Source organism: Pipistrellus kuhlii, unplaced genomic scaffold, assembly GCF_014108245.1.
Source record: "Pipistrellus kuhlii isolate mPipKuh1 unplaced genomic scaffold, mPipKuh1.p scaffold_m20_p_5, whole genome shotgun sequence".
NCBI classification, from domain to species: domain Eukaryota; kingdom Metazoa; phylum Chordata; class Mammalia; order Chiroptera; family Vespertilionidae; genus Pipistrellus; species Pipistrellus kuhlii.
Genome location: NW_023425551.1, coordinates 52,864,259 through 52,887,390, shown reverse-complemented (window position 1 = coordinate 52,887,390; position 23,132 = coordinate 52,864,259). Strand labels below are relative to the sequence as shown.

At 38.7% G+C, this 23,132-nt stretch overlaps 1 protein-coding gene and 1 non-coding gene across 3 annotated transcripts in view; one reads left to right on the top strand and one right to left on the bottom strand.

Annotated features, from left to right (window-relative positions):
- Positions 1-23,132, bottom strand: part of FILIP1 (filamin A interacting protein 1) — a 166,247-nt gene that overhangs the window by 99,135 nt on the left and 43,980 nt on the right. For both annotated transcript variants that reach the window (XM_036414193.2, XM_036414196.2), the window contains exon 2: positions 1,459-1,740. In XM_036414193.2, coding sequence (XP_036270086.1) covers positions 1,459-1,734 — 276 coding nt within the window. In that variant the 5' untranslated portion in view covers positions 1,735-1,740. The remainder of the gene's footprint in view (positions 1-1,458; positions 1,741-23,132) is intronic.
- Positions 8,725-8,853, top strand: LOC118706247. The gene has a single exon (XR_004983965.1). It is a non-coding gene; the product is annotated as a small nucleolar RNA SNORA27 (small nucleolar RNA).

Below are 23,132 nucleotides of genomic sequence, written 5' to 3'. Positions count from 1 at the left end.
AAGGAAAATAGCATCTCCACTCTTAAGTCATCTTCTCCTCCACCCCACTCCCCACCCAACACCTCACCCAACACAGACCAGAAAAAGAAGTTATGGTTTCCCCACTTTCAGAAATAAAACTGTCTAGAGCTCAGGTACTCAGAAAATCCTAACTCCCTCTTGGGTCCTTAAGAATAAACACTGAATGGGGGACATGGCTCAGTAGCTACAGAAGGTTGATGAGAACAAGCTGTGGAAAGAGCACTGGACTAAGAAGGAGGAGGCCTAAGCTGAAATCTGGATGAACCCCTAACTAACCCATCTGGACCTCAGTTTCCTCATTATAAAATACCAGTGACCCAGTGCACAGATTTGTGCACATTGAAAGGAAATTAATTTGAAGGTGGCCGGTGGGGCAGGATTGAACAAAATAGTCCTGACATGCCCTGGAGCCAACCTCCCATGGTCCCTCCCTGGCGGGCCACATTTGGAGTGGCGCCATGGCTCAAAGGGTATCTGTGGAGTAAGGTCCTGGAATGTGAAAGGGCACTCTGCAAAGTTACTGTCATACAGGGTGTGGAATGCAAATATAAATGTGCAATAAAACAGATTTGTGGCTGACAGTGCCCCAGCAACAACATAACCCCCGCCAAAGGTGGAATTGGGCTCCCTTCTCTCTGGTTTTGGAGTGAGTCACCTGAGAACCGCTGCTGCAAAGTCACTGCTGCTTAGCAGCTCCTGTGTTGAGCGTCTGCCCCCTGGCGGCTAGTGCACATCACAGCTACCAGCTGGACGAACACTTAGCATATTAGCATTATATATATATAGATAATGATACCTGCATTTTTATTGATATTGAATGAGATTATAGACTTCAAAATACTTTGTGAAAGTAGTAGGTCTTCACAACGCAATGTTTTGCTTAGTTTTGTGCATCTCAAATCCTATAACATTAAGCTGAAACTTATAAAAATAAGAAAAGTGTAAGGCTGTTTTAAACAAAGCCTTCTTTCTCTTTCCCTCCCTTCCTCCCTCTTTCTTCCCTCTATCTCTTGATCTCTCTTTTGCTCTACCTTCTGGAAAAAATCAAAAGTGGCACTTGATCTTGGTCTTCTAATCATCATGAATTTTCTGACTTTTAACCACAGTCAAAGGGTAAATTAAATAAGCTACCTAATTAAATTAGATTACCTACTACTAAGTATAGAGACCTGTGTTAAATTATTACCAAACTCATATCATGAAGAAATTTTCTGCTTCTAGAGAAGCTTGAAATCAGCTATTCATTTATTTTTTTTTTACTCAACAAATATCTATTCAGTGCAAACTGATGCCAGACAGTAGGATTTAAAAATGAATAAGAAAACCATAGCCCTTTTCCCCATGAAGTTAGTAATTCAGTGAGACAGACAGGTTCACAGCCTCTTATTTTATAGCTTAGAAACTAGAAACACAATAGTTTAGAAAATTTGACTCTACCTGCAACTCTCCTTCCATTATACTGAGTAGCTGGATGAGGTCTTCTTTGGATAACTCCAAGGATTTCTTATTCTTTTTTTCACTTTCTCCAGATGGTTTTAGGTGTCGTTTGACAGTTCCTGAGGCCATGACATCATCTTCCTTTCTATTTGATTTGTTCTTCTTTTTTGCTTCTTCTGAGAGACTTTTATCCTCAGCATTGCTTATGATGGAGGGTTTGGGGCAGGAGATGTGCCCGTTGGATGAACTTTCACCACCCTGGTTTCGGGATCTCATTCCCACCTAACACAAAGAAAGATTAGATGTTTTTACCACCATTGAAATTATATTTTCTCTAACTACTTAAAAACTTGTTGCAGCTTTACAACATCACCAATAAAGAAAAAGAAAAAAAAGATCAGTTCCAGTTAGCTTCTTTATAGTTTTAATTAATGTACTATTTAAATCTTCAGAAAAATGCCTTGATGGTCTTCAAGAAAAAGTGAAAATGTGATTATAACCTGACAAATATCTCAAACCAAATGATCGAGGTCAACATCAACAGTAATAAGTTGTGTGTATAGTATGTATCTTTGGTTGGAGGTGATAAGCAAGGCATTTCACCTTTGTGGTCTTGCTCCCTTAAAACATTACCCAAGTTTAATAATGAGAAAAACATCAGACAGATCCCAAATGAGAGACACTCTATAAAATTTGTGACCAATAATCTTTGAAACTATCAAGGCAATAATAAAACAAAAACAACAACAGAAAGGAAAATCAGAAAAACCATCACAGCCAAGAGGAGACTAAGGACACATGACAACTAAATGTACTGTAATATGGCATCCAGAGTGGGATCCTGCAACAGCAAAGTGACATTAGGGGAAAATCAAGGAACTCTGCAGTATGTACTTGAGTCAATTATAATGTATCAATATTGGTTTACTAATTATGATGAATGTATCAGACTAATGTAAGATGCTAATTATAGAGGAAACGGGGTGTGGAGTATTTGGGAACTCCCAGTATTATCTTTGCAACAATTCTGTTAATCTAAAGTTGTAAAATAAAACTTTTTATTTTTAAGTGATTCTAACTCCATCAGAAAACTCAAACTTCAAACCCTGCCAGGAACCAAATAAAAGTCACAACTGCAGTGAAATTCACAAAGGCTGGAGAGGGGCTGGAATAGAGAGAGGGAACGGGAAAGCAAAGGGGAGAGGGTGGTGATAGGGAATTCTATTTTTCCATAGCCTCTTTTTTTTTTTTTTCAAAAGCAGGTTGTTGGCTTTTGTTTTCTTAACGTCGCTCATTTACAATAATGTGGGTAAAAGCACAAAGAATTGGGAGAAAACAGAACAACTACAAAATCAAATTTTTAAACAGTATATTTTGAGGCAAAATAAAGAAGAAAAAACAACAAAGCAGCAGCTAGCTTGTCCTGTGGGAAGCACCTTTGAGTCATTCCATGAGGAATGTTTTACAGATGACCTGTCAGTCCCTGAGCAAAAGAACTGAACCAACAGGTATGTTGTAAACATTGTGGACTCAAAAGCTAGGATTTGAAATGCTTGAAGAGAGCTCTAATATCCCAGGGGCTGGGCTACAAATTTTGCCTACACCCTTAAATATCGAAGGTTAGTGCAAGGGGTTATTTAGAACTCACAGTATAAATAGTCCTGTCTCTGAACAGCTAAGCAGCAAGATTTTCATGACTCATTCCAGATAAACTACATGGATGTTGTTTTCTGAAAGTAAATTTCCTTTATGAACCCAATCATATTTAAAAAACTAAGGAGAGCTTTTCAAAACTCTTGATTCATAATAGAAAAATAAATACAGTGTGGTGTTTCCTTTCAGATAGCAAATATTCAATTCTTCCAACAAATCTTGAAATCTACATTCATGCTTCTTTTTTGAAGTGAACTCGTGTGTGTGTGTGTGTGTGTGTGTGTGTGTGTGTGTGTGTGTGTGTGTGTGTGTGTGTGTGTGTGTGTGAGAGAGAGAGAGAGAGAGAGAGAGAGAGAGAGAGAGAGAGAGAGAGAATTTTCTACAGCACCCTAACTATGAACAACATAAACACAGAAAGGTGGTCCTTAACCCTGGCACCCTGTTTTCTGGTTAATTCAGTGATTTGTCCTCGGAGTTTTAGAGCATCTTTTGTGCTTTGATGATGAACAAAGAAAAGATGTTTCTTTGTAATGGGAGCCAGAGCCCTTCAGAGCAGACCTACTGTATTTCATCACAGCTTGTTTGTGGGCAGAGTGGGCTGCTTTCAGCCCCAAGCCAGAGAAAAAAGAGTTGATGAATAGAAAGTTTCAGATTTAACTCTGACCTGTTACACATCACAGCTAAGACACATGAGCTTCCCAAATTGAATTGTGACTCCCTATGACTCTATACCACATGTGAATTCCTTTTATCTGAAATAACTTTCTCTATAAGATCTTAAGGCTCTTTGGAATGGCACAGCAAATATTGATTTGACAACTTCAGCTTAGATCATGGGTTAATAGAAATTCCAGAAGATGGTTCTCAAAGCATAGGAAGTGAGGGATGATGTATTAAACTTAATTATACTTAGCTTTAATCAGACATAACATTTGTATTGGACTGTAGCATATGTTTATGTCTTGTTTCCCTGGATTTTATGCATCTCATAATATCTACAACACTAGACTATTCCTAAAATAGAATAAAAAATAACTATCTGTATGTGACATGAATTTATTTAATTAATTGTATTTGCAAACATGAAGGAAATGGTATTTTCTTATACCTACTCTATATTTAGTTCTTTGTAAAAATTTTAGTCTATATTAGTACTTCAAAATAAATTTTAGTATAGCATTAATAGTTTTTTACAAGATTATATTAATTCATTGATGAACATTAATTATTGAATTAATTAATTACAGAATTGATCCATTACAGAAAAAAACACATTTAGAATTATCTAATTATATTATATCAGGTCAAAATATTGAGTTCCCTATTTTCCTCTGCCTTAATTTACTTTGGCTGATGGAAAATCTCTTATGCTAGATCCATGATGTTAATGTCTTAGCAAATATTTTTCCACTGTGACACTGAAATTTCACATTCATTGCTTTCCTCTGACATCTGCACATGGATGCTGGTCCTTTTTTGATAAGCCAAATGGTGTTTACTATCTTTATCTCCACAACAAAGTCAGCAATCAACACCTGTTCTATCTGAGGAATGCGAAAGCACTCAGAAATAACAAACTAGACAAGTAATGTTTTAGGAAGAAATTTGACAACATGTGAGGTAGAAAAACATAGTTTCTCAATAGTGTAACCAAGTCTATCATCAATAATGTCCACATTAAGCCATCTTTATATATTTTGTAAGGAGAAAATATCCAGACAATAGAGAACTTCCATGTATCACATCTAGAAGCATTCATACTCTCTCTTATTATAATAGTTCTCACTTATTATTTCTGAAGTATTACATAGTATGTTAAGCATTTTACATACAACATCTAATTTAAGTTAATACTCATATCAACCCTATGATGTGAGATTTTAAAGATGAGATCACTAAGGTTTAAAGAAATTCAATATATTTTTCTGGATTACAAAGCTATTCCTAGTGAATAGGAGAACTAGGATTTGAATGCAGGTCTGATTCCAAGTACCTACTCACTGTAGGGCTTTCCCTTAAATTCTTAATCCATTGTATGCCATAAGCATCTGTAGACACAAGTGGAGGACCTTCCCCTCATGGCATACGCATCTATAAAAGAAAATATGTTTTCCCTAAGTGGCAACCCTGACCAACTTTAAAATCATTTTTCATGAGAATTTTCAGCTGAAAATATTCAAGAACACCCAAATTGTGAGTAATATATTTATTTTCATTATAATATTCATTGCAATTTGATTTTTAAATTAAATTCAAAATATCATAGTTTCCATTTTGGTCGTGTGGTAGTTAACTGGTTAAACACATACAAATTAGAGGGGAGGACTATCCTGTACATTAGATGATCCAGATAAATCTACAAATGCTTACTAAGGCAATATTTTTTCACTTCACATTAGAGTTGGAGAAATCAATGTCTTCCTCCACATGCAAAACTCACACAGCAATTGAAATTACAGGCAGTCCTCGGGTTACGTCGGACTCAGTGTACATCATTTCATGATTATATCGCCATCTCCCATCTATACTAATAAAAGGGTAATATGCTAATTTTTCTGGAAAAAGCCACGGTGGTGGGGGCCAAAACAGAGGTGGTTAGGGGTGATCAGGCCAGCAGAGGAGAGTGGTTAGGGGCAATCAGGCAGGCAGGTGAGCGGTTAGGAGCCAGCAGTCCCGGATTGTGAGAGGGAAGTCAGACATCCCCTAAGGGGTCCCAAATTGGAGAGGGTACAGGCCAAGCTGAGGGCCTCCTCGCACCCTGCCCCATGCACAGATTTTGTTCACCAGGCCTCTAGTTGATTTACAAAAAAGTTCCATTATTTCGACTTATATACATATGTGCCTTATGTTTTTTTTATTATTTACCACAAGTGAAGGTCAGGAATTGTTCTCTTTACTTTAATTTTTTTTTTTTTTTTTTTTTTTTTTTACTGTTTCCACTTCATTACTGCTGTGTATATGTTCCATGTGAGTGACATAGGTCCTTATGTAGGTGGGTTCTGACTTATGGTGAAAAATCACATTATGAAACGCCATAAGAACGAATCTCCGACATAACCTGAGGACCTCCTGTAGTTTGCTAAGTAAAAATACTTTTTCTAAAGTCATTAACCTACTCCACCTGGCCTGTGTGGCTCAATGGTTAAATGTTGACCTATGAACTAGAAGGTCACAGTTTGATTCCCAGTCAGGTTGTAGGCTTAGTCTCCAGTGTGGGGTGTGCAGGCGGCAGCCGATCAGTGATTCTCTCTCATCATTGATGTTTCTATTTCTCCCTCATTCTCCCTTCCTCCCTGAAATCAATAAAAATACATATCTTAAGTCTACTGGAGAAGGAACCTCGTCAACTATTAAGGATACAAATTATAAAAACAAGATTCAAAGTCTAAACAGGGACCATCATAGACTTATTGTGTGAAAAGCCCCAGAGCGGAACAATAGTAAACATTACATCAGAGTTGGCCAAATCCTGTCCATTGTGCTGAGAGGAATTGCAGACAGGTAACCAAAAAGGCATCTGGCACTCCTTAGGCTTAATAGTTGATCGCATGGCTGCAAGTTTTAGACACATAAGGTAATAAACTTTCTGAAGGAAGCCAAGAATGCCTTTGCTTCGTCTTAGTGCAGACCCTTCAAAGAAGGTTCTCCTCAAGACAAAGGTTTAAATAAACCAGAGAATCACATCAGATTTTGTAATGTGTGTGTTTTTATTCATTGTAATTTGGGGCACAGATTCTTCTCTTAATAAGCAAATTATCCTAACATAATTTACAAAGTACACTTACTTTTCCTTTCATAGTAATTAGTTAGCAATACTTTGCATGGAATTTGCTGATGAGGGTGTAAAGAAAAGAAAGACTAAATGTTATTCCAGACCTTCTTCTTCCATCTGTGATCATCTCTCTTCCATTCTCTACCCCCCAACCCCAGAAATTGGGCAATAACTAACGGTCAGATGAATGATATAGGATATCATTCCTAGGAGGAATCAGAAAGTGTTTATGAAGACATTGGTTTCTTTATGATGAACTAACAAGTATTTCTACAGCAGTTGAACAAGTAGAAAGAAAAGGATAAATACATAGCGGGCATGAGTCAGTGGTTGAGTGTGGACCTATGAACCAGGAAGTTGCAGTTCGATTCTCAGTCAGGATACATGTCCAGGTTGTGGGCTCATCCCTGGTGGGGGGCGTGCAGGAAGCAGCTGATCAATGATTCTCTCCCATCACTGATGTTTCTATCTCTCTCTCTCTCCCTCTTCCTTCCTCTCTGAAATCAATACAAATATAATGATAAAGAAGTCTACAGCTATTAAATACCCACTCTAGTTCCCATCTTCGTTAGTTCCCGCAAATTGTGACCTTGATTTTCCCCACCACTTTCTTTATTTTAAAATTTATTTATTGTCTAAAGTTTTACATATTTCCCCAGCATTTTCACTCCTGCTCTCACTTTTTAGATTTGTCTTTTCATGCTATAATTCAATGTAGGTCACAACACTCCCATTTCTACCAACAGAACTTCTTTTCTGCATGAATTAGGTTTTGGCAGCTTTCCTATGATTCTCAAGTATCCAACCCTTGTCTGTTCCTGCTTTTATTTTATCTATATACTTTTTCAAGAACCTACATAGTGCACAGGGTGAAATGTTGCGATCATTTTATTTATATAACTTCTATTTTTAAATTACTTTATAGAATTAGAAGGAAAAAACTATAGTACATAATAAAAAGGAAAGCACACAATTACAGAAAAGCCTACTTTTGACAAAAGGCCTGCTGCAAGTGAGGCTTCCAGAACATTATTAGCAAGGAACTGTCCTAATTCTTTCTTTTAAACATAAATGACAATACCCAAAGCACCCAAAACTAAATGCAAAAGGAAACATCTGTTCTAGTTTTATGTGAATTTTAAAATGCTAAAGACCAATCAAATCAACTAGTTCATTCTCCACCAATGTCAGATTATTCCCTCTGCGCATCTTATTTGTTCGGGTTACTCTAGTTATAAATATCCCAACTCGTGAAATGTTCAAGTATTCCTCATGAGATTATTACTCATTCTAATAGCAAAGACTGTTCACAAGTGTTATTGTGTTTGCCCTTAAATTTCCTTTGTAACTTTAAAAAATATTCTTCATTCTGCCCTGGCTGGTTTGGCTCAGTGGATAGAGTGTCAGCCTGCAGACTGAAGGGTCCCAGGTTTGATTCCAGTCAAGGGCATGTACCTTGATTGCAGGCACATCCCCAGTAGGGGGTGAGCAGGAGGCAGCTGATAGATGTTTCTTTCGCATTTATGTTTCTAACTCTCTATCCCTCTTCCTTCCTCTCTGTGAAAAATCAATAAAATATGTTTTTAAAAATAAAATAAAAATATTCTTCATCTTACTTATGCAAAAGCCATGTTGACTTTTTTTCTTCAATCCTCATTATCTAATAGTCATAAAACTCTCAAAATAACCAGAGTTTTTGTTTATTTGAAGCATTTTTATTCTACTAGGACAGGTCAACTATTCAGACCAACTGAAATTTCTTCTAAGTAATTTTATGAAAGTTAGAATTCAAGAAAGGGATTTTCTTGAAGTCACTGCGAAGTTGTGATCAAATGTTTAAGGTACCCCTTTTCACTTTGCCTATTGGGCTGGTATGTCTTTACTAGTCATTCAAATGGGGCAAAGGCAATATCCTTTTAAAACCCAATCAAAATAGGTGTTTAACTTGTATCCTGTCAGAGGTAACAAATTGGGGGAAGGGGGTTTCTAGGAAAATATTATAATTGTGGCAAGTTAGAAAAATGTTATTCTACCCTAGTCTAAATCCATGATTAAATATCTTATGAAATTAGCTTTAATATCCTTAGATAACAGCAGACCTAGAAAAGATTTCTAGAAAAATAAAAAACAAAACAAAACAAAAACCACACAACAACAACAAACAAGAGAAAAGATCAGGGAACTACCAAAAAGTAAAAAAAATAAAAATCTTTTAAAGTTAGAAACCTAGGTCTAAATGAGAGTACCATTTGAGGGTTTTAAAACTTTGAATGTGCCAAAACTGGTCTGGCTCAATGGATAGAGCATCGGCCTGCAGACTAAAAGGTCCCAGGTTCGATTCCGGTCAAAGGGCAAAATCTTGGTTGCGGGCACATCCCCAAGTAGGGGGTGTGCAAGAGGCAGCTGATTGACGATTCTCTCTCATCGATGTTTCTAACTCTCTATCCCTCTCTCTTCCTCTCTGTAAAAAATCAATAAAATATATTTTTTTTAAAAACAACTTTGAATGTAAAATAAATGACCTTTTTTAAACCAACATTTTGATAAAAAGGGATATTAGTTTACCTCTTTATATTCATTTTTAGCATCTATAACATGGTGGTGGTTTTTCTTGTTATTTTCCATCGCAGAAATAAGACTACTGTCAATTGTAATAAAGAGAAAAGCACTTAACTATCTAGAAATATACTATTATGTAAAGTAATGACAAAATAACAACTTTTTCTGGCATTTTCAACATCAATGATTCATCCTTTAACCTCAAATACATTTTAAATTTTGTTTTATTTATGATACTTTATTTTTTGTAATTCTGATGCCACTGTCCACTAGACATAGTATATAATTGATGGTCATTGATTACATAAAAAGAGTAAGGCTCTCAAATTTAAGTTTTCCAATAAATTTTACCTATAGTCTTTCTGTTTGAGCACTATAATTTTTTCAAACAATTTAATAGTACCTGTGGCCACAGGTCATCATTTAATTTGAATTCTAAATATTTGTGTTGTTTTTTCTTCATCTAACAAAGAGGACATCTCTGGAAAATCACCAGATTTCTGGTTTGCCAGGACTAGATTTCCTTCTTATATTTCATCACTTATAAAAAGGCCCAACCCCAGAATTATATAAGAATCAGTCATTTCCTCCCACAAACAAGAGACCTTTTGTAGCCAGAAGGTAAATACCTTAGACTTTATCTCAACAGTATATATTTGATCAATTATTCTTAAATATTACTTTTATTCACAATAATAGTTGTTGACGTTCACTACAAAGCTTATTATGCTCTGAGCACTGGGTTAAGTACACATATCTAGAGTACCATCTCATGAAATCCTCATTACAATGCATAAAGCAGGTACTATAATTATTCTTCTTATAAAGGACTAGGGGTCTGGTACACAAAGATTCGTCCATGGGGCAGGGGGTTGGGGGGGCTCAACCTGACCTGCACCCTCTCCAACATGGAAGCCCTCAGGGATCCTTCTCCAATCCAGGAGTTTCTGTCTGTTTTTGTAATCATATGAGCGAATTTTTTTTTTTTTTCATATGAGCAAATTGTTGCTTACAGAATAACAGAGGCTTTTTTTTTTTTCTTTGCTTCATTAGGGAAGATTTCCTGGAAGTTTTAGGATATCTTCCCTTTAATTTTTCCTAGACACTCTGATTTTACTCTCACCTTTGCTTTCCCTCCACCCCCCACCGCAACAGTAACCTGCTCCAGGCTCACTTTGCTCTAGACTAGGAGATCCGTCTGCCACCAGAACTACAATTCCCAGCATTCCTGGTGCTCCCCATGCTCTGGTCTTCTGCTTCTGGTCCTGGGGCTGCCATCAGAACTACTATTCCCAGCATTCCTGGTGCTCCCAGCTCTCCTGGTTTTCCCTTCCTGCTTTGTCTCTATCCCACTGCCTCACACTCTGCCAAGTCCTCCAAGCAGCTCCACTTTCTGCCTAGCACCTGTGCATGTGAATTAAACTGCCATCTTTGTTGGGTTAATTTGCATACTCACTCCTGATTGGCTTGTGAGCGTAGCAGAGGTATGGTCAATTTTACATGTTTCTCTTTTATTACATAGGATTATATAGGATAAGACAAGTGAGGCTTAGAGAGATTTATTTATTTGTCCAAAACAATACGGCCAGTACCTGGAAAGCTTGAACTAGAATTTTGGGTTTTCCACGTGCATGGAGAAATCTGGGTGGAAGCTTTTACCACCATATCAGAACTACTGCAATACCAAAGAATTCACAGGTACTGTTTCATGGGGCTAAAATACATTTAGGCACAGAGTGTAGCATCCACCAGTAGATTCTTTCCTCTAACTTCTACCTGTGTAACCCCACAGTCTTAGAAGAACCTTATTCTTCTAAGACCACAATCTCTTTCCCATGCTCCTCTCACCCTGCCTTTCTACTTCTCAGAGCTTGAGATTTTCAAGGAGCTAAAGAATAACTTTGCCATTGCAGTTCTGACTTTTGACATTTTCGGAATTGGCAAAGTCACTAAGACTTCAGGCATATAACAACTGCTACTCGACTGGATATAAATTGAACTGATTTTTTCAATTAGGCAAATTGAGAAAAAATTCTACTTTGTGCAGAAGCTGATTTTATTCTAGTGAGCCAACTGCACAAAATTACCTGTTGGGGGAAAATGTTTGTCTTTATGTTGCAAATATTCTCAAATAATTTGATTGCATTTTCAAGAAATGTGAGGAAAATCACAACTGCTGGTCAATATTAACAAGATGGATTAATCTCCTCAAGGAAAAAGACGTGCAGTGGTTTGGCTGATACCACGGCTTCATGCTGACAGGGGAGAAAATGAAATACTGCACATAACTGTGTGCTGACGATGACTTCATGCATTCTAATTGCCTGCACATAGGCCAATTGTATTCAGGTGTCCTTTAAATGCCTCTTCCTTTAAATCTCTAGACCATTTCTTAACATGAAAGAACAACTTAAAACCACTTGTAATGTATGGGGTCATGGGTTGTGTCTATTTTGAACTCCTCCTGACTCATGTCTTTTCTAACAGTCCCCGAGCATCCCTTGGATTAGATCAGAGTATGGGGAGTCTAAATTAAAAACAGAGCCTAAGCTACTTTACAACCAGGCAAGGAGTAAAGGAAAACATATTCCTATTGAAACACATTCTAGGAAAGCAACTGAAGACACAAGGTCACCAAAAATGTCTATCTGGTTTTTAAAGATGCTGTGTGAAGGGGCTGTAAGCTCCATGTCTTTCAACCAATCTTCATAACCTTGGTTGCTCTGCATGCAAAAGCTGGCAAGAACTGTAAAGAGAACTTTGAGCTTAGCTCATTAAGGTGCATTGGGAATTTAATTTATCTAAAATGTCATGCTACCACAATGCACAAGTTTCAGACTCAGGGTGTGGGCAGGAAGTATGTAAAAAGATGAGTCACCATCATTTGGAATAATTTTTTCTAACCTAATGATCCATAGCCCACCTCTCTTTTCCACCCTCTAGTCATACCACCCAACCCACAGTGGACCTTAAGGTGACCCATGACCTCATACATCAAAATCCTTGGAATTTTTTCCCTAACATGCTGAATCCTCCTGGAACTGTTTGCTATTAACTCCAAGGAATTAAGAGAGCTATGCTCCCACCTCTAACCCCATAGTCACTTCTTTTGGAAGCTAGCACAAGTTACTTAACCTCTCCAACTCATAGTTTTTTCTTCTGTAAAATAATAAGAAGAAGAATACCTGTTCTACCCACTATGTGTATGTGGAATCATAATGCCTCTTCTACTCTCTGTGTGTACGTAAAAGTATTTACTAGCAGTAGTAATGCAGGGAGCATTAATCAGTGGCAGATTAACTATGGGGTCATCAAACACCACTCAACACCCAATACCATCAGAGACAAAGACACTTTATTTTCAACTGTGATGTCTAGAACAGAGTCAGCAAACTTTTTCCGTAAAGGGATAAGTAAATATTTAATATTTTGGACTTTGGAACTCATGTGGTCTCTGTTGCATCTATTCAACTATGCTTTTGTAGCATGAACACAGCCATAGACAATACACAAACAAATAGGTGTGGGTGGATTTGACCCCTGGCCCTTAGTTTGCCAACCCTGATTTAGACAGTGTGACTAACATGATTGATGGGTGCATTTAAAGTGGGAGAAGTGGCCGAAACCCATTTGGCTCAGTGGATAGAGCGTCAGTCTATGGACTAAAATGTCCCAGGTTCGATTCTAGTCAAGGGCATGTACCTTGGTTGCGGGCACATCCCCAGTAGGGGGTGTGCAAGAAGCAGCTGATCCATGATTCTCTCTCATCGATGTTTCTAACTCTCTATCCCTCTCTCTTCCTCTCTGAAAAAAATCAATAAAATATATTTTAAAAATAAAAATAAAAATAAAGTGGGAGAAGTGGAAATGGTTCCTGTCAATCCCACCCTCTCACACCCAGTGGCTAAAAATGAGGGGAAAGGGGAATTATGCAGTAGCTATACTATCTGCCCACCTATCCTATTCTTCTCTTCCAGATAAGTTGAGGGAGGATATAAATAAAAAGGGTTCCTTCACAAAGTTTGAGGGATCTAAGGTGAAAGAACCTGACATGCTAATGTTTCAGAGTAGGATTTCCACTGGCATTAGTCACACCATAGGAAATGCAGATAAACAACAGACTTAGCAGCAACTGTCTGTACAAAGTGGGTGGTGGAGACTGATGTTCACCAAGTATTTGGAAAACATACAGAAGTGACCATGTGCCCAGCAAGGTTGAAGGTAGCTAGGAGAGGCAGCGACATGCTGGCAGAAGAGTCACCCAGGCAGAGGGCTTCCACACAGACCAGGAAAGCTGGGAGAAACCGAAGGAAAGCTACACTTCAGGAAACACGCAGCACCCGTGAGAGTTATGGTAAGGTTCCAAGAGAGCAGGAGAGGCAGGGCCATGGCAATTATTGTACTTTCACGGGGAGCCAGGCAGGGAGATGACAACAGAGAATGCAGGTAGGACAGGTTTCAGAGGTTGCACAGGGCCCACACTCGGTTAAATGCTCTGCTGTTGCTGCCTTGAAATTCTTTTTTTTTTTTCCTTTCCTTTATTGAATTTGAGAGAGAAGAAGGGAAAGGAATAGAGAAATAGAAACATCGATGAGAGTAAAACATTGATGAGAGTGCACACCCCCTACTGAAGATCAAGCCTGCAACCCGGGCATGTGACCTGACTGGGAATCAAACCAGTGACCTCTTGGTTCCCGAGTGGACGCATGACTGCTAAACCACATCAGTTGGGTGCTGTCTTGAAATTCTTAATTATTTTGTAACTAAAGGCCCTGCGTTTCCCTTATTTTGTGGCCAGTCCTGGCAGCAGTACAGCCGGCAATCTCAACCAGATACTGGAGGTGCTCCCTCCCTGTTAGTTCCACCAGGAACTAAGCTGTCCTCCTCCCTTCCCCACAGATGAAGCACAATTCGTATGTGAAGTGAATAGCTTGGGAGGAGGGAGAGACTGAAATAGAATTCTGATTTGTCCTAGGACTGTCATACATGTATTGAATTTAACTGGGGGGGAAATTACGAGATAAAATTGAACTTACAGGAAATGTCCAGATTAATTTCTCTACCTCAAGTGGGGACTATAGAAAAGGGATATTGAAGAGGTAACTAAAGAGCAAAGTTGAATTCAGTTATAAAGAAATAAAATATTAGGATTATGCCCTTGAGTTTTATGGGATGGGAAACATAACACTGGTTACAATTTTATAAACCGTAAAGTACTATAAGACTTTCAGGCAATAGATGTAAAGCAGTTTTCCTTTAAGTTGCTCTTGTTCCTACTCCAGCTTTGAAAAAGAAATAAGACTCATACTGGGCCTGGAAGCAACCCAAGTTCAGGGACTTTCCAACAATGCAGTGATTGCACAGGACGTCTGAGAGGGGGGTGGTTGATGAGGAGTTTGATAAGAGGGAAAGATACAAGTCTGTCCATTGTCTTTCTCTGGCCCTCATTCCTCTCTTTTAGGAGCCTTTCCTTTTCCCCCCACCTATGCCTTTCACTAAAATGATAAAAATGAGACCCCAGTGATCTCATTCTACTCCACCAGGGCCTTCACAGCCCAGACTTGCCTGAAGTGTACCCTAAGCCCAAACATGACCCCTCACCCACCTATTGAACTCTCACTCTTCCAGAATCTCAGGACGGTGTTAAGAAATCAACCTGGCTAAATTTAAATCACTTAGTATCATGACTGTCCTAACTCCATATTCCTTAGTCTGTTATTAACCCTAGTGAATGAAGTTAACCCTTTACTAACTCTAGTGCTTGAAATTAAAATAGAAGTAGCCATTTGTAAGAGAGGTTGGGTTGAAGGTAGGGCGAGGACAAGATTTCTTTGACTCAAACCACTAGGCTTTTCTTCTATGTATGATACAATAAGCCATGAGAGAGGGAGGGTAAGAAATCTGGGAACATGTTTTTTTTCTCCTCTTCCCTCTGAACGTGCTGAATTCCAAAACCCCCTTTTCTCCACTATCCTATTTTGTGTCTTAGTCCAATATTTCTTTTTGGAGAGCCAAGCTGAACTCAGGGTTTACAGAGCAGATGTGTCTTGGCTCCTAAAACCTGGTCGGAGGGTCGGAGAGCAGGAAGACTGGGGTTCCACCTGCCTGCCGGGGCTGCAGGAGCACATTGCAGATTGAGAAACTCCTCACACTTCAGAGTCCATCAGAATCACCTGGAGGGCTTAGACGCACCCAGGTTGTCAGGCCCCACCCCCAGCTTTTCCGATTCCATGGGTCTGGGGTGGCGCCTAAGAGTCTGCATTTCTAACAAGTTCCCAGGTGATGCTAATGCGGTCAGTCCTAGACCCCCACACTGAGGACCAACAGTAGGGCAAGGCAGGACCAAGATGCAGAAGATTGCAGAGAAGCCTCAGCATGTCTACAAGTTCAACTGGAAACTCTGTTTTTCTCATCACTTAACCGAGAAATACTAGGCTCAGCTGAAAAAGATTATATTAGTTGTAACTGTTTGCATGACTGATTACAGGCCTACTTATTACTCATACTCCAGCCAGAGCCCTGTTTGAGGGGATAGACTTGTAGGTTACAAAATAATGCCCTATAGGCCAAAACCTCTTCGCAGATATGGTGTGTGTGTGTGTGTGTGTGTGTGTGTGTGTGTGTAGCAGACACATTTTATCAGAAGTTTTTACAAAATATCTAGATTGTTCAGATTTTATTGAAGAAAAAAATCAGAAGATCTGACACTATTGAGCCTATCTTGCTATGTAATGGCATTTAGCTTGAGTTGAGTCATGGCTGGCCCATTTAAATGGAACATGTACTCGCTAGTTCATCATTCATCCTTAACCACTCTCCATGACCTATGAACATTGAGATCCAAGAATCAATTGCCATTTATTTATTACTACACTTGCACTATGTTTTTCCTCTAGAAATTCCTCTCTGTACCTAAGGAGAAAAACAAAAGCTACATCAAAAGTTTTGTGTAACAAGAAGAAAAAAAAAAAGGAGAGAATATTTAATAATGACTCCCCCTGGTGGGTTTAATATGCAAACACTCCAGCAGCTTCACCTGGTTATTACCCACCTGTCTTTGGACATTTGAGTTTGGGTCCTGTCTGGACAAGACTGGATGGCGGGCAGAAATGCATGGGGGAGGGAGTAGAGATGAGAAGCAGACTCTACGTGCTGGATGGTCAAAGAAACTCCCAGAAAGGAATTGTCCAAAAGAAAAAAGCTGCAGTCTGTCACAAACTTGATTCAAGGACATTGTCACATTGCAAGGGAAGAGGGAATATTGTGCAAAGGAGAGAATATGATGCTGAAGATGCCTCCATGGATGGACATGTAGCCAAAGCTGAAGCTGGAAGGGCCTGCAATAAAGACACAAATGGAAACAAACCAGGAAAGGCTAAGAAGCTGGGGCTTTGCTTTGCAAACTGGCCATGCCGTAGGAGGGGGAGGATTTGTGGCACTCTGTCTGGTCTATGTTGGAACCAGCAGAGGTGGCAGAGGCATCAAGAGATCTTCAAGCCAGGTCAGGGGCAAAGCCTCATTTGGAGAGCCTAATAGTCACCACTTCCTAAATTAATCTGAGAAAGGTGGAGAGGACATTCTGCAATGGTTTCGCTAGAAACCACACTGATCTTTTACTATTTGCCCCCTGGTTTTCTGAACTTGAAAACTGTGGGTTTTATTTCATTCCACAAACTTTTTGTGCACCACTACTCCAAATAACAAGCATACAAGAACCATGGTGGTGCAAGCAATCACAAAATACAATAGTAATAGTAGTAGTAATAATAATAAAATATGTTCTTCCCTCAAGTATGTCATAGTCCAAGAGGAGGCAGCATCAAGATGATGGAGTAGAGAGACTCTGAACACATGTCCTCTCACAAACACATCAAAATGACAACAAAATATATAGAATAACTATGGCAGGGAGCCACCTGAAGAGTAGCTGAACAGAATTCCTACAACTAAGGCTATAAAGAAGGAGCCACATGGAGACAGGCTGGGGAACAGATATGACTCTGGTTAAGATTCACACCCAGTGTGGTGACTCACAAATAGGAGGAATATCTAAACCACATTGATTCTCCTGAGAAGTAAGGGGGTCTAAGCCCCCACCAGACTTCTCAGCCCAGGGCACATATGCCCGGAAGAGGAGTCCCTAAAATATCTTACTTTGTAAAACATCAAGGATTATGTCCAAGAGAGATAAAAGACTTTGGGAGATGATACTATTGTTTAAAAATATTTTAAATATGTTTTTATTAATTTCAGAGAGAAAGGGATAGGAGAGAGAGAGAGAGAGAGAGAGAGAGAGAGAGAGAGAGAGAGAGAGATTAATGATGAGAGAGAATCACTGTTTAGCTGTCTTCTACACAACCCTACTAAGGATCAAGCCTGCAACTCGGGCATGTGCCCTGACCAAGAATCAAGCTGTTCATAAGTCGATGCTCAACCACAGAGCCACACAGACTAGGCACTGATGCTGTTCTTAAAGGGCTTTTGCACAAATTCACTTGTTTCAGGTTCCAAAGTGGAAGCAGCAGTTTGAGAAGTACCTGGGTCATATGGGGAGGAATTAAGCTGACTAACTTTAGGACAAGGGCCTAAACTCTTTCTGGGGATGGAAGCACCACTCTTCCTTGGTTTCCTTTTTTGTAGTTGTTGTTGTGCTTCAAACTGGCTTGCTAGGCACAGCAGAAATCAAGTCAGTCACTCTCCAATAACCTAGCTAACACTGTACACCCCACCCCGGTGTTCCCCTGAGATTCTGCCCACTCTGCTAGCCCATGCTGGAGCCCCTTCTAAGTGACTCCAAACCCTGCATGCAAGTGGTGGCTAGCCTTGGTTTGCATCACAGTCTTTCCAAAATGCCTTCAAGTCCAGCACAAGCAGCAGCTGACCTCAGCTTGCAGCACAGTCCTTTCCAAATGCTCCCAAGCTCAGCATAGGAGGCAGCTGGCCTCAGCTTGCATTACAGTCTTTTCCAAATGCTCCCAAGCTCAGCACAGGTGGCAGTCAGCCTTGGCTTGCATTGCAGACTTTCCCAAGAGTCCCCAAGCCCAGCGAAAGTGGCAGCTGACCTTGGCTCACTTCATAATCTCTCCCAAGTGGTCACAAGCCTCACAAAAACAGCAACTACACCAGAGCTCTACACAAGCAGCTCCCCAATCAACACACACAATGGGAAGTCTCAGTTGGCCCCAGAGCCCCGCCAAGGAGATTCCTCTTCACATAGATCATTCACAGTCATATGGTCAGTCCTCACAACCAGTCAGCCTGAGGACCAAACTCACCTACCACTGCACCTGCAATTACAGCCCAACTGCTACAGGAGGGCACACACAACCCACACAGGGGATACCTGTGGAGCACTGGGCCCTGATGACCAGGGAGGATTGGTGCACTAGTCCCATAGGACACCTTCTATTTAAGATCACTCTTTCTTTAAAGACCAGGAGATGTAGCAGAGCTATCTAATACATACAGATAAACATAAATAAGGAGGTGGAGGAGTATGTTCCAAGTTAAATAAAAGGACAAAACCCCAGAAAAACAACTAAACAAAACATAGGCAAACAATCTACCAGATAGGGTTCAAAACAATGGTTTTAAAGATGCACAATAAAATTGGGAAAGGAATAAATCAACTCAGTGAAAACTTCATAAATGACCAGAAAATAAAAAGACCAAGTCAGAACTGAATAACACATTCACTGGGGAAAAAAAAAAAATAAAAAAAAAAAAATAATAAAATATATATATATATATATATATATATATATATATATATATATAATTCAGTTATATATATTAGAGGGATTCAAAAGCATATTTGGTGATGCAGAAGAATAAATCATCAGTCAGGAAGACAAGGTAATAAAATCACCCAACTGGTATAGCAAAAAGAAAAATTTTAAACATTAGGATAATTTAAGGCACCTCTGGGAAGATCAAGCATACCAACATTTGCATCGTTGGGATTCCAAAAGAAGAGAGAGAGAAAGTGGCACAAAACCTACTTAAAGAAATGAAAGCTGAAAAATTCCCTAACCTGATGAAGGAAACAGACATCTAAGTCCAGGAAGCAAAGAGAGTCTCAAACAAGATGAATCCAAAAAACCCACACCAAAATACATTGTAATAAAAAACCACAAGTTAAAGATGAAGAGAAAAACCTTAAAGTATCAAGAAAAAAGCAGCTTGTTACATACAAGGGAATTCCCATAAGACTATCAGGTAATTTTCAGCAGAAATTTTGCAGACCAAAAGGAATGGCACAATATATTCAAAGTAATAAAAGGAAAACAAAACAAACAAAACAAAACAAAACAACAACAAAAAGAATACTCCACCAAGCAAAATTATGGTACAGAATTGAAGGAGAAGTAGTTTCCCAGACAAGTAAAAGCTAAAGGAGTTCATTACCGCTAAACCAGCACTACCATAAAATTTAAAGGAACGTTTTTAAGAGGAAAAGGAAATGCCAACACTAAAAATAATAAAATGTCAGAAAGGAAAATAATGTACTGATAAAGACACAGTGGAATGACCAATTGTAAAGCTAGTAGGAAGGTTAAAAGTTAAATGTAGTAAGGTCATATGTAACCACAATCATAAATTAAGGAATATGCACACACGCACACAAATGTGAAATATGATATTATTAACATAAATGTGAGGTTGTGAGTAAAAAATGAGTGCTTTTAAAATGCATTTGAACATAAACAACCATCAACTTAAATAGATTTCTATAAACAAAGCTTGGTATAGATGAATCTGATGGTAACCACAAACCAAAACCTATAATAGAAACACAAAAAATAAAGAGAAAGGAATCCAAGCAAATCAGAAAATATATATATATCATCAATACACAAGAGAATAGAGCAGGAGAAGAAGAAAGGAACAGAGAAGAACTGCAAAATCAAATAGGAAACAATTAATAAAATGACAATCACTATAAACCTATCAATAATTACTTCAATATAAGTAGACTGAATGCTCCAGTCAAAAGACATAAGGTGGCTGGATGGATTGGGGGGGGGGTGGAATACAAGACTTGTGCCTATGCTGCCTACTAATACTCATTTCAGATAGAAAGGCATGCACAGATTGAAAATGATAAGATGGAAAAAGACATGCAAATGGAAACAAAAGAAAAAGCTGGGATAAGTGATACTGATATCAAACAAAATAGACTATAAAACAAAGATTTTAACAAGAGACACCTAACAGCATTACATAATGATTAAAAAAAAAATCAATCCAACAGAAGGGTATAACACTTGTAAACATCTACACAACCCAATATAGGAGCACCTAAATACATAAAGCAAATATTAATATAAATAAAGGGAGAGATTGATAGCAATACAATAATAGTAGGAGATTTTAACATCCCACTTACATCAATAGATAGATCATCTAGACAGTCCACAAGAAAACAGTAGCCTTACATAAAACATTAGAACAAAGAAACAATAGATATTTACAGAACATTTCACCCCGAAACATATGCATTCTTTTCAAGAGCACATGAAACATTTTCCAAAATAGATCACATGTTAGGTCACAAAACAAGTCTCAATTTCAGAAGATTGAACAAAAATGTAACCACTTATCCCAATATTTGTATATTAATTTATAAATAAGTATTAGAATAAGTTCTTAATGTATTAGGCATATTATAAATTATATCTAACAGTAGAAAAAACTAAATACATAAATATTAATAAACATAATAAATAAATATAATGGAAGCTTATACCTAATGATTTCCCTTGTGACAATTGTTCTATAAAACAGACATTTAAACAGGTTTAAAAGTTAGAAGGAAGCTTGAGAAATGCCTTAAAAGCAGTCTTGGATCTGAGGATTAACTAGACCTGGTCTGAATAACTCCTGAGCTCATAAAACCTGAAAACATACAAAGACAAATGGCTATAGATTACACAGAGGGGCACGCTTTGAGGAATGAGTATTTCTCAGATCATGGTCCTCCAATTGGACCCCAGGGAATGATTAAGCTCTTTCCAGGCTGAGAGAAGAGCATAATCAAAAGCACATAGCTGTTCGGTGGCCTGATGTAGACTTAGGAGAAGTTCAAAATAGAGGGCGAGTGCAGCAAAATACGAATTATGTGTATCACAAAACATAATGGATTAACTCAGGCAAGCTGCAATTTACAATAAGACTACATTCTGCGTTTGCATGTCCAGCCTTCAGTTTGTCTCTCACTGTGATCCTTTCACATCAGAAAAACAACAACAGTGAACCTTGGTGGCCATGATGGTAGCTAAATAGTGGGAACAAGAGTAAAGGAAGGTCAAGGAATGTTCTATAGTTAGGCATGGAGAAAGTACAAAACACAGGTTATTTTTAATTTTGGCTTTGTTCCTATAATTTTAATGTCTAAAAAGGAAAATGTACATAAATAGTAAAGTCTGTTTCTCATGTAGCCATGAGAAAAAAATACTTTCCCAGTAATTCAATACTACTTTCTTATTTTGTTGACATTTCGTTTTCATCAGCTGCCACTCAAGCCAACAAAAATGCCCAAAGTGAGTATTTTCCAAATTTGTACCCAGGGAGGGTGTCCTCTACCTTCCTCCCCCTTGGTTTCTGTCCTCCTCTGTTCTTAGGATACTAGCATGACTCACCATGCTCAGAACACAAATTGAAGATTGCTTTTCTAGGAGTAGTGATGTGTTTGCCTTCAGTCATCCATATTCTCTCATCTTATGACATTTGTGGCCAAAGACAAAGGTTTGCCAGACAGCTGACAAACCAGAGTAGAGAGGTGGCAAAGCCTGTGAACAAAAAGTTTTCCCCAACACCCCGCACAGCCAGTAGTCCCAAGGAGAGAATAGCCTGCTTTACTGGACTCCTAGGCCAACTAAACATCCCTGTCTTCTCTATACCTCTGCTCTAAGGAAATGTTCCCAATGACTAGTGGGAAAATATAAAACAGGCGCAAGCACACACACACACACACACACACACACACACACACTCTCTCAAAACCTCAGAAGATCCAAGAACTACTTTTTTAAAATATTGCACAATACATTATGCAAAAGATACTGACGTAAGAATTGTATGAAAATAGAGTTTCTCTTCTAAGGATTATAAATAGCTGGATTTTGCTCAAACAAAGGTCCTGGCCAGAACCACAGAATTAGAGGTTTTCTACTTCTCTACAGCTTTCACTTAGATTAGAAACCAATCATGCCCTACATTTGGTAGGCTGTTTAGATCTTACCAAATCAGCCCCACTATTTTCATTAAATAGTTTTGTCACTTATATATTTTCTAGAGGTCCAATGCATCAGTTCCTGCACTGGTGGGTCCCTCGGCCTGGCCTGCCCCCTCTCACAATCTGGGACCCCTCAGGAGATGTCGGAGAGCCAGTTTGGCCTGATCCCCACATGCCCAATCCAGACAGGAGGCAGCCCAATCCTGTGCATTGAGCTTCTGTCTTCTGGTGGTCAATATGCATCATAGCGACCAATTGACCAGTTGCATTTGCTTAGAAACAATGCTTCTGTCATCTATTGGCTCCTCCTGGATGGAGCTTTAAATGGTGGCTCATAGAGATTATAAAACCAATGAAGCCCTGCCCTCAAGCTATCTCTTGATGATTGCACAAGTGAAGAATTCATCTCTTTCTTACTCACTGAGGGCTGTCATCTTGTGCTCATAACATGTC